Source organism: Eptatretus burgeri, chromosome 13 (genome assembly GCF_056783735.1).
Source record: "Eptatretus burgeri isolate ZD-2024b chromosome 13, Ebu_testis_v1, whole genome shotgun sequence".
In the NCBI taxonomy this organism is placed as follows: Eukaryota; Metazoa; Chordata; class Myxini; order Myxiniformes; family Myxinidae; genus Eptatretus; species Eptatretus burgeri.
Window position 1 is genome coordinate 78531844 of NC_140973.1, and position 14879 is coordinate 78546722.

A 14879-nucleotide genomic window follows, 5' to 3' on the forward strand; every position below is an offset into this window, starting at 1 on the left:
ATGCAAAACATTTATTTATGACATAAGTAATCTATTTTACACCTGTTACCCCCATCACCATTCCTGCAATAATGTTAGCAACTAGTTAAAAAAATAAACGGTGACGCTCATTCATTTTGTCAGCCTTTCAATGTTGAGAATCGAAGATTTTATCATTTGGCTCAAATAAGGATGAGACTTTTTTCTTTTTTTTCAATCTTCATAAAAATGTTTTCAGGCTCAAGGAACAGCTTGTACAGATATTGTATGCAAGACAAGGATATTGAAAAACATCAGTGTACTTTTGCATGAATTACAGTGACGTTAATGGACGATGGACAAATGAACAGTTGTATTGCATAGCCTGGAGGTGTGCGTACTCGCCTCTAAGTTGTCTAACCTGGGTTCAAATCCCAGCTCACCTATAAAATGTCAAATTGGTGTTTCACATTCACAGCGAGGCATCAACGTGTGCGCCATCCATTGGATAGACGTTAAGCTGGAGGACCTCTCTACCAGCACTGGCCATTGGCAGACATTAAAGATCCCATGATTCCTTTCATGAAGTGTCGGCATATTATCACCGGCACTCTGAACAGATAACAAATTCCTGCCCAAACTCTCTCCACAATTTGCACTTGGTCAGTGTAGGGAGTATGCCAATACCCCCAAATTGAGTCGAGAGTGGCCTTCATCCTGCAATTGACTGAAAACAGGTTGATTATTATGATGATGATGATATGGGATTTGAACCTGCGATCCCAGCATCGTAAGCGTTGTGCCTGGATGGAAACTTCAAGCGGGCCAAACTTGGTAGACCCCACGCTCGGCCTGCAGCAGAATCTTCAATTCAAACGGGGTGTGGGATGGGATATCCCAAAACATGTATTCGTAATGATTATTTCAAATTTGAGCGCTGCTAAAGAGTGAAAGCCTCAAAAGTATTCAGACATGGACTTGTGATTTTTTTCCATTGGAACAAATTTAGTTTGAATGCTGGTGAGAAGTAAACTGGGCTATCCAACATGAAGCAAGTTCTGAGAAAATTTGTTTCAAAGCTCAAAGCTCACATTGAACAAAGTTCAGTATCAGCCTCAACATTTATGTTGAAAACTGCCATGAATGGGTTTTTGTTGAAACTGGCCCGACTCGTTGGCCTGGTCATATTTTTATCTGAACCTCTGGCTCGTGATGCTCGGAACCCAGAATTAAATTTCATATCTCATATATATATATATATATATATATATATATATATATATATATATATATATATATATATATATATATATATATATATTTATATATATATATATATATATATATATATATATATATATATATATATATATATATATATATATATATATATATATATATATAGGTTTGTTCATTGTCGACGTAATTAATCTTGAAAGACACTGATGTCTGCTGCGGTCTTTGTTCTCCATGTCCATGAGACTTAGATCAATGTTAAAAAATAATAATTAAAAGAAACACCAAAGCTATACTCACAATGAAAGATTACTTTTGTGCACCCAATTAAATTTGGCCCTGGATTGGAGACAGCTCGGTTTACTTCTCATGGGCTTCACTGAACACGAACCATAAATTTCACCCTGAACCTTCTTGGGACTGAACTCTAGTTTTTTTTTGTGCTCTTTCCTTTTTCTCATGTGGCTAAGACTGCACAAGGAGAGGTGCTCAGTATACCCATGCCTGGACACCCCTTGGCGGGGGAAGCCAAGGCTGTCGCTGAGGAAGTTGCTCGCCTGGAGAACCTTGTTGCCTCTCATGACGTCATCTTTCTCCTCATGGACACTCGTGAGAGTCGTTGGTTGCCTTGCCTCCTCGCCGCCAGCCAGCGCAAGGTAACACGGTGTATGGTTCAACCATTCACTGCTCTACTCCTGCCTGATTGAGAAAGGTTGATTGCAATGGCCTGCTGTAGCGCTTTTACATCGATGCATTTCACATTCTTCACTTCCCAAGCTTGTGATAAATGCTGCTCTGGGCTTTGACACGTTTGTCGTGATGCGGCATGGCCTCAAACTTCCGCGAGAAGACGACAACGGCTTATCCGACCAAGCAGCCGCCCAAGAGACAGCAGCGGGAGCGCCTTCGAGTTTGGCTTGTCATACCTCCCTTTTCTCCGATATCCCGGGACATCGACTCGGCTGTTATTTCTGCAATGACGTGGTCGCTCCTGGAGATGTGAGATTTTTCTTTTTCTTTCCACACTGTTTGAGCGTGACTGCTTTATGGATTTGTTTTTGGTTTAGTTTTACATCCGATGGTTTGAGGCCTTGCATTTATTTTTTTGAAGAGCATTCGAGCAGTTGTTGTACTGAATCTTTCAGAAAGTGGAGAAAGGCTAAAAAAATAAAAATAAAAAAGACATTTTTAAAATGTTGATTGTTGTGTTGAGTTGTATTGATAGCACTTGTGGGATTGAAAATGTACATCTTGGTGATATAGATTGTGCTGTGAGCAAAGTTCTATTTGAGAAATATGATTTCAAAAAAAACACAAAGTGTTCTTTGTAGCCGTAAATTTTCACCAACTACACAAATACTGGGTGTCTCAATAAAATGTATACAGGCTTCATATATGGAAAGCTGTACTGTCCTGTCATTCAGCACTGGGTAACAGCTGATTGAAGATGTGCAATCATTCCATCTCACATTAATCTTGGTCTTCCGTTTCATCATGTTTGTCCCATATCCTGATGCTGTGTGGACTCTGCTTCCCCGCCGATGGACATCTGGGAGCTTGTACACGTTGCTGAGTTTGGGCCTGGGAATAACTGATTAAATGTATCTGTCTGGGTTCTTCCCGACATCTTTGCTCGTTGTTCCCTTCCCATTTTTTTTTTCAATTTTTTTTTCCCACAATTCTCTTTATTCATTCTAATTCTTGCTTTTCCTTCTCTTTCATTGCTTTTACTCTTTCTTCCTCTCTTTCATTATCTATCTCTCTCAGAAGAAGTGAATTTTTGCAGAAATTTTTCTGGAAGGCTCACTTGGCTGCACCTGGATAGGTTTGAGGGTAGGGGAGTAGCGGCTGAAACCCGAATCCTATCCAGGTTCCTCCTGATGACTCCATCTTTGCTCTTTACTTCTTCAGGTTCCTTCTTGATCTTCTGTTTGATTAAAACAATCTTTTAGGTATAAACAACACTCAACATTGCCTCTTTGTCCCTGTCCCTGTCCCTCCCTCTCTCTCTCCCCCCCTCTCTGCCCCTCTCTCTCTCTCTCTCCCCGCTATTTAATTATCGCCATGCCTTTTGCAAAAACTGGGGGATATTGTAATCGGCTCCGTTTATCCGTACGTCCGTCATGCTATCTGCTAAACGATTGTGCGGAAATTCATCAAACTCGGTAGTTATGATTACTATACGGCAAGAAGGTGCGAGAGCAGTATCATTTTTGGCCTCGTCCTCCCTACTTCCCTCGAGTTATTTTTTTTTATGATACATTCGCATCTGTTTACATTTTATTGAGACACACTGTGTACACAAAACACTGTTTTGTTTGCTTTGTAAACTTCAAATGGCTTCACTTAGAAGTTCCATAATGACCTCCTTTTTAAGTTATCCCCCTGGTTCTGGAATTTTCTCATATCTCAGGAACAACCTTTTTGACATTCTCAGAAGCATCTTGTATTCATCGCTCGGTCCTTCATGTACGTGTCATGGCGAACTCCTCACAGCGATGGCAATTTGAGTAACCCCTGATTTTGAATCGGCCCATTAGTGTTCCCTTATGACCCCCTAGTTCATGATGCAGGGAACCTGGGTTCAAATCCCACATACCATGTGTACTTGTATGCCTGGTGTTGGCTTAATGGTTAGGGTGGTGGGCTTGGGATCCTGGGATCCTGAGTTCAAATCCCACTTGGCTGTTGAATTAATACCAGGTGGGGTTGACTCTGCCTGTCATCCTTCTGAGGTCGGCAAAATGACTACCAGTTTGCTGGTATTCTGTGTCGGAGTGGCGACCCATCCAGGATTGTGCCCAAAAGCCAAGGAGACTGCTTAGGCAGCACCAACGCTCTGCACAGAGTATGGTCCAAATGGATGGATGGATGTGTACATGTCCATTATCTGCTAATGTTCCTGAAATTAATGTGAAAACAACATTGATAATTGCTATCATTGTCCTCCATGTAATGTGTGAAAGCCCCTCTAGGATCGACTTCCGATCGTTGTACAAGGAAATAAATTCAAATGCAGGTTTTTTTTTTTTTATAAGTGGCAGGAATAAATGACACGATTAATTTATCTCCAGTGTTTAAAAGCATTTTTCATTATAATGTGTGTAATGAAATGAAATAATTATCACATCGAGTAGCAAGTAGGACCATTAGCACAAGTTATGTCGGGGTGCCAGTCTGATTGCCGGAGACCATACTGTGTGCCCACTGGTGCAACCCATAGTCTACAAGAGGACGCATGCTGGACCAGCAGTGTACAGTCAGTCGTCCGGGTCTTGCACCCCTGGCTGGATCCCTTGCAGTTGAGCTTCTCATCTGTGTTTTGCAGCATCCGAAAGGGTAAGCAGATTTCCTTTGTTTTGTTTCGACTTCGACTCGAGTGTTTCTCTTACTGGAGCATCACCGAAGTGTGCTGAGCACATTTGGGTAACTTAGGTTTAGGTTAACATCATAATCGTCATCAAAAATACCACCATTACATCGCCATAATGTGTGTTTAGTGGGATTACCCTAATCAGCCGTTTAAAGCAAAAAGCACCACCAAAGGCCAACCGCATTTCATGCCAGTTGATATAAGTGAGGTTTCTGTGAAGCCTTTTTTTTTTTTTTGTGTTTCTGGGTGAATCTGTTGATACTGATTCATTATTATTGCATTCTATGGATTAAGTTATTTACCCAGAATCCTTTACAAAAACCTCACACTTGGGTCAGCGACCCCATTTCATCAGTTTTGTTACTTCACTCGACTCTGTGCTTAAGCGTTTCTTCTTTCCCGGGAGTGTAGGTGTGCTGCTCATGCAGCGCCCCTTGTAGGTTAGAGCAGGAATTTATCATTTGTTCAGGGTGTCCACGATAACTCGCCTGCTCTTCGTCAAATTACATCGTGGGATCTTTAACGTCCACCAACAAACGCGAGCAAACGGGACACCTGGCTTAACGTGAGTACAAGGGACGGCGTACTTTGTGAGACAACGCCCAGTCTGCACAACACCAATCCAACAGTTTATAGTTGGATCAGGAATCAAAGGCAGTCTCGACAGTTCAAAGGTAAGTGCACTACCTCTTCCCCGCCCTGTTAGTGGCATCTAAAAGGCCGAGATCCGAGAAACAGTGAGCGGAGTTGGAGAATTTCACATCTAACAACACCCATTAATCTTTGGGACAGCATCACTGAGCCACAAAACAGACCAACCCAAAATATCCCGTTTGTAATTCTTATTCTTATTCTTTTCTGACGGCTGAATTCAAAAATTAGTTTCAGCTCAGGGCTTGGTTTAAAACACAAATCTTCTGCATTTTATTGGTGGAAAGGTCCACGGCTACTCAAAAATTTTCACAACTTGAAAAGATTCCACGAAGAGTAAGCAAAACTACATAACTACGCATAGTAATATGAAGTGCAACAAAGGGTGGGTGGGGCCATGCCTGTCAATCAGCCGGGTGGGGGTGGGGCAGCAGTGACACAATTGCCTGATGACCAATCACACCAAAATGGGTGTGTTTAACGGCATAATGGTACCGACAGTCCAACAACCATTGTTGCCAGACGTACGATAATCCTACACAGGAATAATACACGTATTCTGTTGTGTTTTGTTTGTCTGTCTATTGGATGATTTTCTCGTAAACTACTCGACCGGGGACAATGAAACTCATTTCATTATGAAGGTCTTTGGCCGAGGAGTTCCTGTTGCATATTATTTTTCCGTTATGAATGGCCTTGTATGTTTATTTTTTTTATGATCTTATGTTACGAATGATCTTTACATGTTTTCCATTACAAGTGATCCATTTAGCTAACTTAACCGCTATAATTTTACTGAGGAATTGTGAGATTGTGAATGGGGTTGGAGAGGGGACAGAGTTATGAGAGGGGGGTTAATGTTTGGGGGGGAGGGCTTGAGGACTTGGGGTTCGGAGGGGGGGGAGTTGAGGACTTGGGGTTCGGAGGGGGGGGAGTTGAGGACTTGGAGAGGTTATGTTCTAACTCTGCGGAGATTACAAAACTGCAAGATAAAGACTCAACGTTCTGACATTTCACCCATGGAGTGGCCTTCACCTCAGACTAAGCACATGTACAAGGCCTTCATATACTTCATGATGGAAGGTGGGGCTGGTGTGAAAGGGCATGGTGCGAAGGAAGTCGGTATGAATGAGGAATATGAAAAGGTGGGATCGTGAGAGACAGACAGACAGACACATGGTATGAGAGGTGGAAATGAGGGTAGGGGTGGGAGGTTATGGAGTGTTTAGCGGTAGAACAAGCCTGGTGGTGGCTTGGGATCCTAGGGTCTTGAGTTCAAGCCCCATTGGCCGCTGAATTAAAATACACCAGGAGGTTGACTCAGCTTGTCATCCTTCTGAGGTCAGCAAAATGAGCACCAGTGTACTGGTAAGGGGGACACTGCATCAGCAGCATAGCCACGTCCCAACCAATGATGCAACCAGCAGCCACAGGCTGCACTCGATAGAGAGAGCGGTAGAACATTGGTGATGTGTGGGGGAGGGTGGATGGATAGGTACATGGTAGAGGCTGCAAATGATATGAATGAACCTTGGTGTCTTAGAGACCAAGGTCACAACTACTGAGACTTTAATGAGCCTCATGCAAGTCACTATGATTACCTTGAAAGGGTTTGTTTTATTTATTTATTTGTGGGTGGGGTGGGGGTATTGAACCGTCCCTCTCCTAATCTCTCCCTCCATCCTATTCTTCGTGCTATGCAGGGGTTACGCTCCAGCTAGCGTTGCAGATGACCGATTGGATGAACCTCCAACGGTGCTTGGCCTCGTACCTCATCAGGTAAAAAAAAACCCCACTGCTGCCGGATGGATGGTTTGTTTGTACTCGTACATGTGGGTGCATGTGTACATTAGGACGGTGTGTGCACATTAGCATCAACTCACCTGAATCACAAAGAATTCATTCAAACAACATTGGTATTTAAAAACCAAGTCGTCCTGTGTCATACCATCATGGCCTCTCCTATATGGGACGGTTGAGCCTCGTGGAGGAGCTCCTTGTGAGCCAACAGCCATCCAGACCTGGTCATCCAGGCACGGAACAAGGAGTCAGAGCCACTGAGATTACGTGTTTCCTGGTTCAAAACTAAGATCCAGGCTTTCAATGACATCTTGGATGCTGCTATCTTGTCTGTACCTGTTTGTGGTGAGGATGTTGAGGTCACGGAGAGATTCACTTACCTTGGCAGTGATATTCATGTCTCTGCTAGCTGTGAGCCAGAGGTCAATAGACATCTGGATTGGGCCTGGGGAGTCATGGATTCACTGGATCATGGGGTGTGGTGCTGCTGATACCTAAACAGGAGGGCAAAAGTTGGAGTCTTCAGGTCCTTGGTGCTTCCAGTCTTGCTCTACGGATGTGAGATTTGGACTCTGACCAGGGATCTGAGACGGAGACTTAACTCTTTCAGTACCAGTTCTCTTCGGAGACAACTTGACGATATTGCTGGTCAGACTTTGTGTCCCATGAGCGGTTGCTGAGAGACTCAAATGAGATTTGTTTCCTTTATTGTCCATGAGCATCAGCTGCGGCTGTATGGACATGTGGCTCGTTTTCTTAATGCTGATCCTGCTCACCAGATCCTCTCAGCGAGGGTTCCTCGTGGGTGAAGGAGGCCAATGGGCCGACCACGTGTCTCGTGGTTGCAGCAGGTTGATCGGCATCTCAAGGAGATGGGGATGGGCCAGGCATCTGTCTGGGGGATGGCCAGAAGGAGGCCTGTGGACGCAGCAATGTGTTGCTCCGGCTGACCTGACCCGAGCTACACACTGAGAAGGATTGCCTCATAGCACTGTTTTCACACTTTGATGGTGACCTTATGGTCTAGTTGCGCGAGGCGATCAAGCAGGACTGATGCTGTGTCCTTTCTCCCTGATAACGCATCCTGTCCTTGGAGGAAAATGAATTCAAACTAAGTGTGAGGGTCATTAGATTTGACTATTTATGAAGCTTTCTCTTTGCATCCTTTTGTGGAAGAAAATTTCCAGTTGCGTAACATCTTGACTTGACTTGATCACGTCATGGTTTCTTGGCTATCTTTCAGTCCATCAAGTTATCATTGGTGGTGATTGCTTCCAATTGGTGATTGTTGCTGTTCATGATTGGCAGTTGCTATTGTTGTTCCTGATTGATAGGCGATTGCTGTTGTCCTTCCTGATTGTTGTTTTGTTGTTACTGATTGGTGGTGGTTGTTTTTTTGTTTTTTTTTTCCATTTGGTGACGGTGTTTTTTGTGTTTTTTTTTCCAGATTCGTGGATTTTTGTCACGATTCGAGCACGTTCTGCCTGCGAGCCATGCCTTTGACAAGTGCACAGCTTGTTCTCCTGTGGTATGACTCTTAGATTCTTCTCTATCGGGCACTGGGCTCATCATCACAACTTCCAATTATTGTCTGGTTTGGGAAGGAAAAAACAAACAAACAAACTGCAAATCATGATTGGAGCTTCGAGGGCATGTTAAGCTTGTTTTGCTGTCAACATTTTGGATCGTAAGCATCGACCCTTTCTGTCGTTTTCCATTCATTTTTGTATAAAAAAGGGTTTCCATTCCTAAAGGTTCTAGGGTTTTGTAAAGGTTCGGGAGTTTTCTACAAGTTTGGTGAAAATCTGAACTCAATTCCACCTCATAAAGCTAAGTTTTTCGAGCCGCATTCATCGTGTTTTATGTTGTTGTGTCTTGTCTCGGTGTTGCTATTGTATCCCGTGCTGTATTTCACGTTAATTTGTTCCTTGTTTTTGCTATTCGTTTTGTTTCCATTTCTATTGTTCAAGGCCTGACTCGGCCTATCCTCGGAGAGAAAGTTTGAAAATTCTTTGTGTCCGCGTTTCTCGTTTTGTTTTCTTTTTTCCTGGGTATCTTGCCTCTACCTCCTCAACATTTCCTTTCTTTCCTTCCTATTTCCTTCCTTGCCTCAAAAAAAAATCCTTCAAAAAAATCAAAATAAACAAAAACAACTTTACTTTTCATTCCATAATGATTCTCATTTCTACTTGAATTTCCTTCTGCTTCTGGTTCTACATTCCCGCCCCCCCCCCCCGCCCTCATTTTCTCAATATCTCTAAACTGAATGTACATGAAATATAAACGCTCATTCCTCCTTTAAAAGTATTTACAATCAATTTGAAAATGCATTTCAACCCTTGTATCTCCTTTCGAAATGCTACACGTGTTTTCCTTCTGCACCATGATGTCTTTTCTTCTTCTTCACAAGGTTTATTTTTCAAAGGTGTTTGGCCACTCTGTGCTTGGTCCACCAATCATCCCCCTGCACGTACAGCGCTGCATTTCTCTGTGCGTTCAACAAGGGATCTTATCTCCCATCACACGATCTTTATCTCCAAGTCGAGAATCTGGAATCCGAATAAGCATCCACCGCACCCCACCCGCTCAAAGCGTCACGTCCTCCATTTCTGAATCCCTCCCCACCCCTCCCTCTCACTGCTTCCCTCTCAATGCTTCCCTCTCACCCCACCCTCTCAAACCTTCCACTGCATCCCACACACTCTAACCTCCCCCCTCACCCCACTCCCCAAAGTCTCAATTTGCCCACGCAAAGCCTCTCCCTCCCCCCCCCATCCCAAAAACATCCTCACCACCTATCTCTAACCAAGTGGACCTCAAACATTCAGGGCCTCCACTTCAACCTGTCAGATCTCTCCATCCAGGCCACTGCCGATAAACCAGACATCATGTATTTAACATAACCCTTCCTCCCACAGGACGTCCCAAACTCTTTAGTGTCTCTCCCTGATTATTGTCTCCTCTGATTTGATAGGCCTGAAACGTGCCTGGGTGGTGGAGTTGCACATTACATCAATAACTCAATTTCTCACTGCCCTTGTACTGACCTTACACCTCCCATTCCCCAGGAGTACCTCTGTCTATGACTTCCCCTCTGCTCCCACCTCTTGTTCGTTTGTGCGTTTTACCGTACTACTATCAATGATGACTCCATATACATCTCTCTCTCTCTCTCTCAAAGACAACATGCACAACTTTTAACCACTCATCCCAAATCTCTGTTCCTCATATGTGGCAATTTAAATTGTCACCATACAACTTGGCTGGGTGTTGTACCTCTCTCACCAGCCGTGGCACTTCAGCAAAGGACTTCTGTGACTCCGTGGGACTGACTCGATCTGTGAACTTCCAACCCAGATTTCTCCCAATGACAAATCCTCCCATCTGGACTTGGTGATGACAAACTTTCCCGCAAATGTCTCCTGCTCTTCGTCTGCTCCAATTGGGTCATGTGCTTGTGAAAGTCAACATCTCTCTTGACTATTTTCAGGGAGCTGCCTCAACGCTGGCGAATCTGGAATTTCACTTAAGCAGATTCACAAGTACTGCAAGTAGCCATCTCTCTTCAAGACTGGCCTCCCATATGTACTGCCCCTAATGTTAACCCAGCCTGGGAATTCTTCCACAGAAACCTGATCTCTCTCCTCTCATGCATAGATTCATCCCATCTCGTCTTTAAATATCCTATCCTTCTTCCTTCCCATGGTGCTCTGAAACAACTTGCCTTCTCTTCCTGCAAGGATAATCCAACCAAAGGCAATCTCAGTGCATTTCAAAGTCAGCAACAAGTGTGTGTCCACTCTCACGAGAGCCAGAAAACAACATCTGTACAACCTCAATAATTAATTTTCAAACTGTCTCCCTCCTTCAAATGCTGGTGGTACCTTGTGCCCTTCTTGTTAAGTTTGTCTCTGGTGTATGCTCCCCTTCCATCCCTTCCCTCTTCAAATGGCACCACAGTTGACTCTGCTCATGAGAAGGCTGAATGTTTACTTCTAAATCCATCCATCAATTGGGACCATACTCTGTGCAGAGCGTCAGTGCTGCCAAAGCAGTCTCCTGAGCTATTGGGCACAATCCAGGACGGGTCACCACTCCGACACAGGATACTTGAATGGCTCAATCATCCCAGCAAGCTGGTACTCGTTTTGCCGACCTCAGAAGGATGACTGGTTGAGTCAATCCCACCTGGTGTCAATTCAACAGACGAGCATGATTTGAACTTTGGACCATAGGATCCAAAGCCCACCACCCGAACCATTAAGCCAGCACCAGGTATGCTTCTAAATATTGTCCCCAATCCCTCACTCTTAGTACCCATTCTTCCCTATAGTGTCCAACTTCCCCTAAACTCTTTGTCTTTTGCATCTGAGAAGGTGGAGAAGGTTCTTTCAACCCTCGACTCTGACTCTGCAACTGGACCGGATGGCATCAGCTCACGTGTCCTAAAATCCTGCTCTGCTGCTCTTTCCCATTCTATCTCTGCCCTTTTCACCCTGTCATTTGCCCTAGGTCATCTTCCATCTGCTTGGAAATATGCCAACATTACTGCATTACATAAAAAGTTGAAAAAACCTATCCCCTTATCTACAGACCTATCAGCTTACTTCCAGTCAGCAAGGTCATTGAATCTATCAGCGCAGTTGACATGAAAGCCTTCCTTTTCCACAGCAACCTCATCTCAGATCATCAATTCAGTTTCAGACCAGGTCACTCTACCTTGGACATGCTGCTTCGACTCACCCAACAATGGATGGAGGCCCTCAATGCCAGATGTGATATCAGGACCATCTCTCTGGACATACAGAATCTCGTGCTTTTGACACAGTCTGGCGTCCTGCCTTATTCTCCAAACTTTCTGCTTATGGCCTCCAAGGCCAACAACACACATGGCTTACTGACTTCCTCTACTCTCATAATCAACATGTGGCACTCAACGGAATTCCTTCATCTCTTCTCTTGTCAAGGCTGGAGTGCCCTAAAGCTGTGCTCTGGAATCAGTCCTTTTCCTGATCTTCATAAATTATCTCTCCAAAATCCTCTATCTATGTTGATAACTCCACCCGCTGCTGACATCCCTCATCCTTCAGACAGACATGCTGCAGCCTTTTGACTCTATTCAGACCTTGACAAAATCATAAGATGGTCAAACACTTGGAATATGTCTTTCAATCCTAACAAATCTCACACTCACTATCTCTCTCTGAAAGGACTGTCTGGCAAACCCTCACATCTACTTTCTTAACAATTCAGTCATTCAAACTCCTGGGTCTCGCTATCAGCCATGATCTTTCTTGAGCAAACCACATTTCAATGTTGGCCTCCAAAGCCAGCCTGGGGATCCTCCATCCAACAAAGTCCTTCCTGAAACACCTGAACTCGTATGCACCTGTGAGATCTTCATCTGCAGCTTGATAGGTTACTGCTCTCCCCTCTGGGATGGCTCGCCTGCCTCGTACCTTTTTCAGATTGACACCGTGGAAACCAGGGCCTTCAAGATTATTGGAATCTCCCATGATGAAGCCGAGTCTGTGGGTCTATCACAATGCCATCATAGACAGGTCAGCAGTCTCTGTCTTCTCCCACCTCCTTTCTGGTCTTGCACCTTCTACTCTTTCCCTGCTTTGCCCTCCCCTCTGCCAAGTGTCTGCAGGGAACACACGGTCCACCATCAACCCCTTCTGATTAAACTACCTAAATCAAGGATTGCTTTTCACCTCCAGTCATTAGTTCTTCTTTTCTCCTACGTGTGGAACAAACTTCCATATCATCTTCAATCTCATTCTCCCTCTCAGGTCTTCAGGACAGCAACTTGCCACCATCTTGATCACCCCCAATCCAACACCATGATCTTTTCTACCCTCGTTAACTCCCCACCTCCCTCCCCCCGACCATCCCCCTCCAACCCTCCTCCTTCCAAATTTCCAGTTTCCCTCTGCATCCATCTTGTCCACCCTATGCATCCACTCCTGCCCCATTTTCCTCCCCACACCCATTGTTTGTCTAATTCTGCCTCTATCTTGGCCTTCAACTCTGCCACTGGTGTTTCTCCCCTCTCTCAACTGTTCCTTTTGTCCCATTGTCCTGATCTGTTCAGTGTACTAATTATCGCTCTTCCACAAGTCTCGAGTAGGTATAAAAAAAAAAGAAAAGAATAGGCACGAAATGTGCTTGGCTTTTGAAGGTTGTTTCAGAAACGAGCTTCAAAACACCATCATATTACAAGGCAAGTATTTTGGATGTCATTGGAATGATGAACTTTTCTGTACGACTGGAAAGGCAATGAAACTTTGTGGCCAAATCCCATCAGGTGTTGGAGGAGTACGAGCGCAATGGCTTTGCTTTTCTGCACCGGGTCTTCGACTCTCCTCACACTTACTTGGAAGATCTAACAGGTCTCACACAACTCCACCAGGAAACGCAGACAGCTGAGGTGAGTTATCACATTTACCAGAGTTAGATAAGCTTTTTGTCCAGGCCAGCCTGGGGTTCAAAAGTTCATCAGGAACTGATATGTCAAGCCCACTGTGGTTGTTACATCAGGTTGGCATAATGACCGGTTGGACGTGGCGATTTGTTTCATCCGCATTTATATGCTTTGGCCACAGTGGGGCTAAAAGCACCAAGCACCACCTCATGTGGTTGTGGTAAAAACACCATAAAATACTTTACACATTTTCTTTCCGTAGACATAAAAAAAGACTCACATGCTCTCCGTTTTCACCACACCCCAACTCCTCTGCCCCCCGTCCAGATATGGGACATCAGTGATGATGAAACAGTATGAAGCAAACAAGTTAAATAGACTGGCGATCACTACAAGTGGGAATACAATGGTTTCTTCATATCACTCTCTTTTTCTTAAATCTGTGGCTCAATGGGACCTCTTGTGTAATCCTTCAGCACCCTCTCGTTATGGCATGGGCTGGTGTGCCCTCTCCCTCGAGCGTGAAACCTTCCCCTTGTCAAGTTTTACGCTATTAACATCCCCAGCCTTGTGCACCGGGATCCAGTCCATTTTCCCTGAAACATGTGGGTGCTTGCAGGGTTGAGAGTACTCGTCGCTCGCCAGCTTATCACGAGCTTCTTTATCGTGACAATACCAGGGGTCTTTGGGTGAATGGAATCCTCAAGTGTTATGTACAAAGCACATGTTTGTCGGATACTACGTTGATGTGCAGGGTGTTTCAACATTCTGGAATCACAGGGATATTTATTTTACAATTCTATTTTAATAATTGTTCAAATTGCCAGACACTGACGTGCACACTCGTATAGATTCTTGCATGTAAGTTTCTTTGAACGTTTCAATTGACAAATCGATTTCAGCAAATCAGTTTCCGATTTCATTCTTTAAATCTTCAATAGCACGTGCTCTCGTGGTATAAACCACCGATTCCAGGTGTCCCCAAATGAAAATATTCAAGTGGCGTTAAATCTGGACTTCGTGGGCGTCATCTATCGGCCTACGACATCCGATCCACCTCAAAAGGCATCGAAATAAAAAATTTCCCTTTGATTCCGGACTTTTGAACATCCTATATACTTCCGAACAAAACACCTTTTTTCTTTTTTATCATGGAAGAGGATTGTGCTTTGAAAATTATCTTGTTTTGCTAATAAATCCTCAAGTTTGACCAAATGCTTTGGCTGGGGTGTTTGTATTGTTTGCATAAACGTCAATGTCTATTTGTTTGTAACTAGCAGTGGCTACCGGGGTGGGGAAGGAGGGGTTATTTGAGTCGCAGTTTGGAAGGTGAAGGCTTTATTGATCACCATAGAATGCAGTGTCAATCGGCATCGTACGTAGCCATAATGGGCGAGCTCGTCTTCCTCTCCCGATACTACCCCCCTCTCACAT

The 14879-nt window shown here is 44.2% G+C and overlaps 1 protein-coding gene across 3 annotated transcripts in view; it reads left to right on the plus strand.

Annotated features, from left to right (window-relative positions):
• Positions 1–14660, plus strand: part of ATG7 (autophagy related 7) — a 53913-nt gene extending 39253 nt beyond the window's left edge. For 2 of the 3 annotated variants that reach the window (XM_085853273.1, XM_085853272.1), the window contains exons 13-19: positions 1665–1850; positions 1972–2193; positions 4418–4533; positions 6922–6997; positions 8466–8546; positions 13329–13451; positions 13773–14660. In XM_085853273.1, coding sequence (XP_085709399.1) covers positions 1665–1850; positions 1972–2193; positions 4418–4533; positions 6922–6997; positions 8466–8546; positions 13329–13451; positions 13773–13805 — 837 coding nt within the window. In that variant the 3' untranslated portion in view covers positions 13806–14660. Of the gene's footprint in view, positions 1–1664; positions 1851–1971; positions 2194–4417; positions 4534–6921; positions 6998–8465; positions 8547–13328; positions 13452–13772 lie in introns of those variants that run through there. The other variant, XR_015050930.1, reaches the window with a different exon arrangement.
• Positions 14661–14879: the final 219 nt, after the last annotated feature.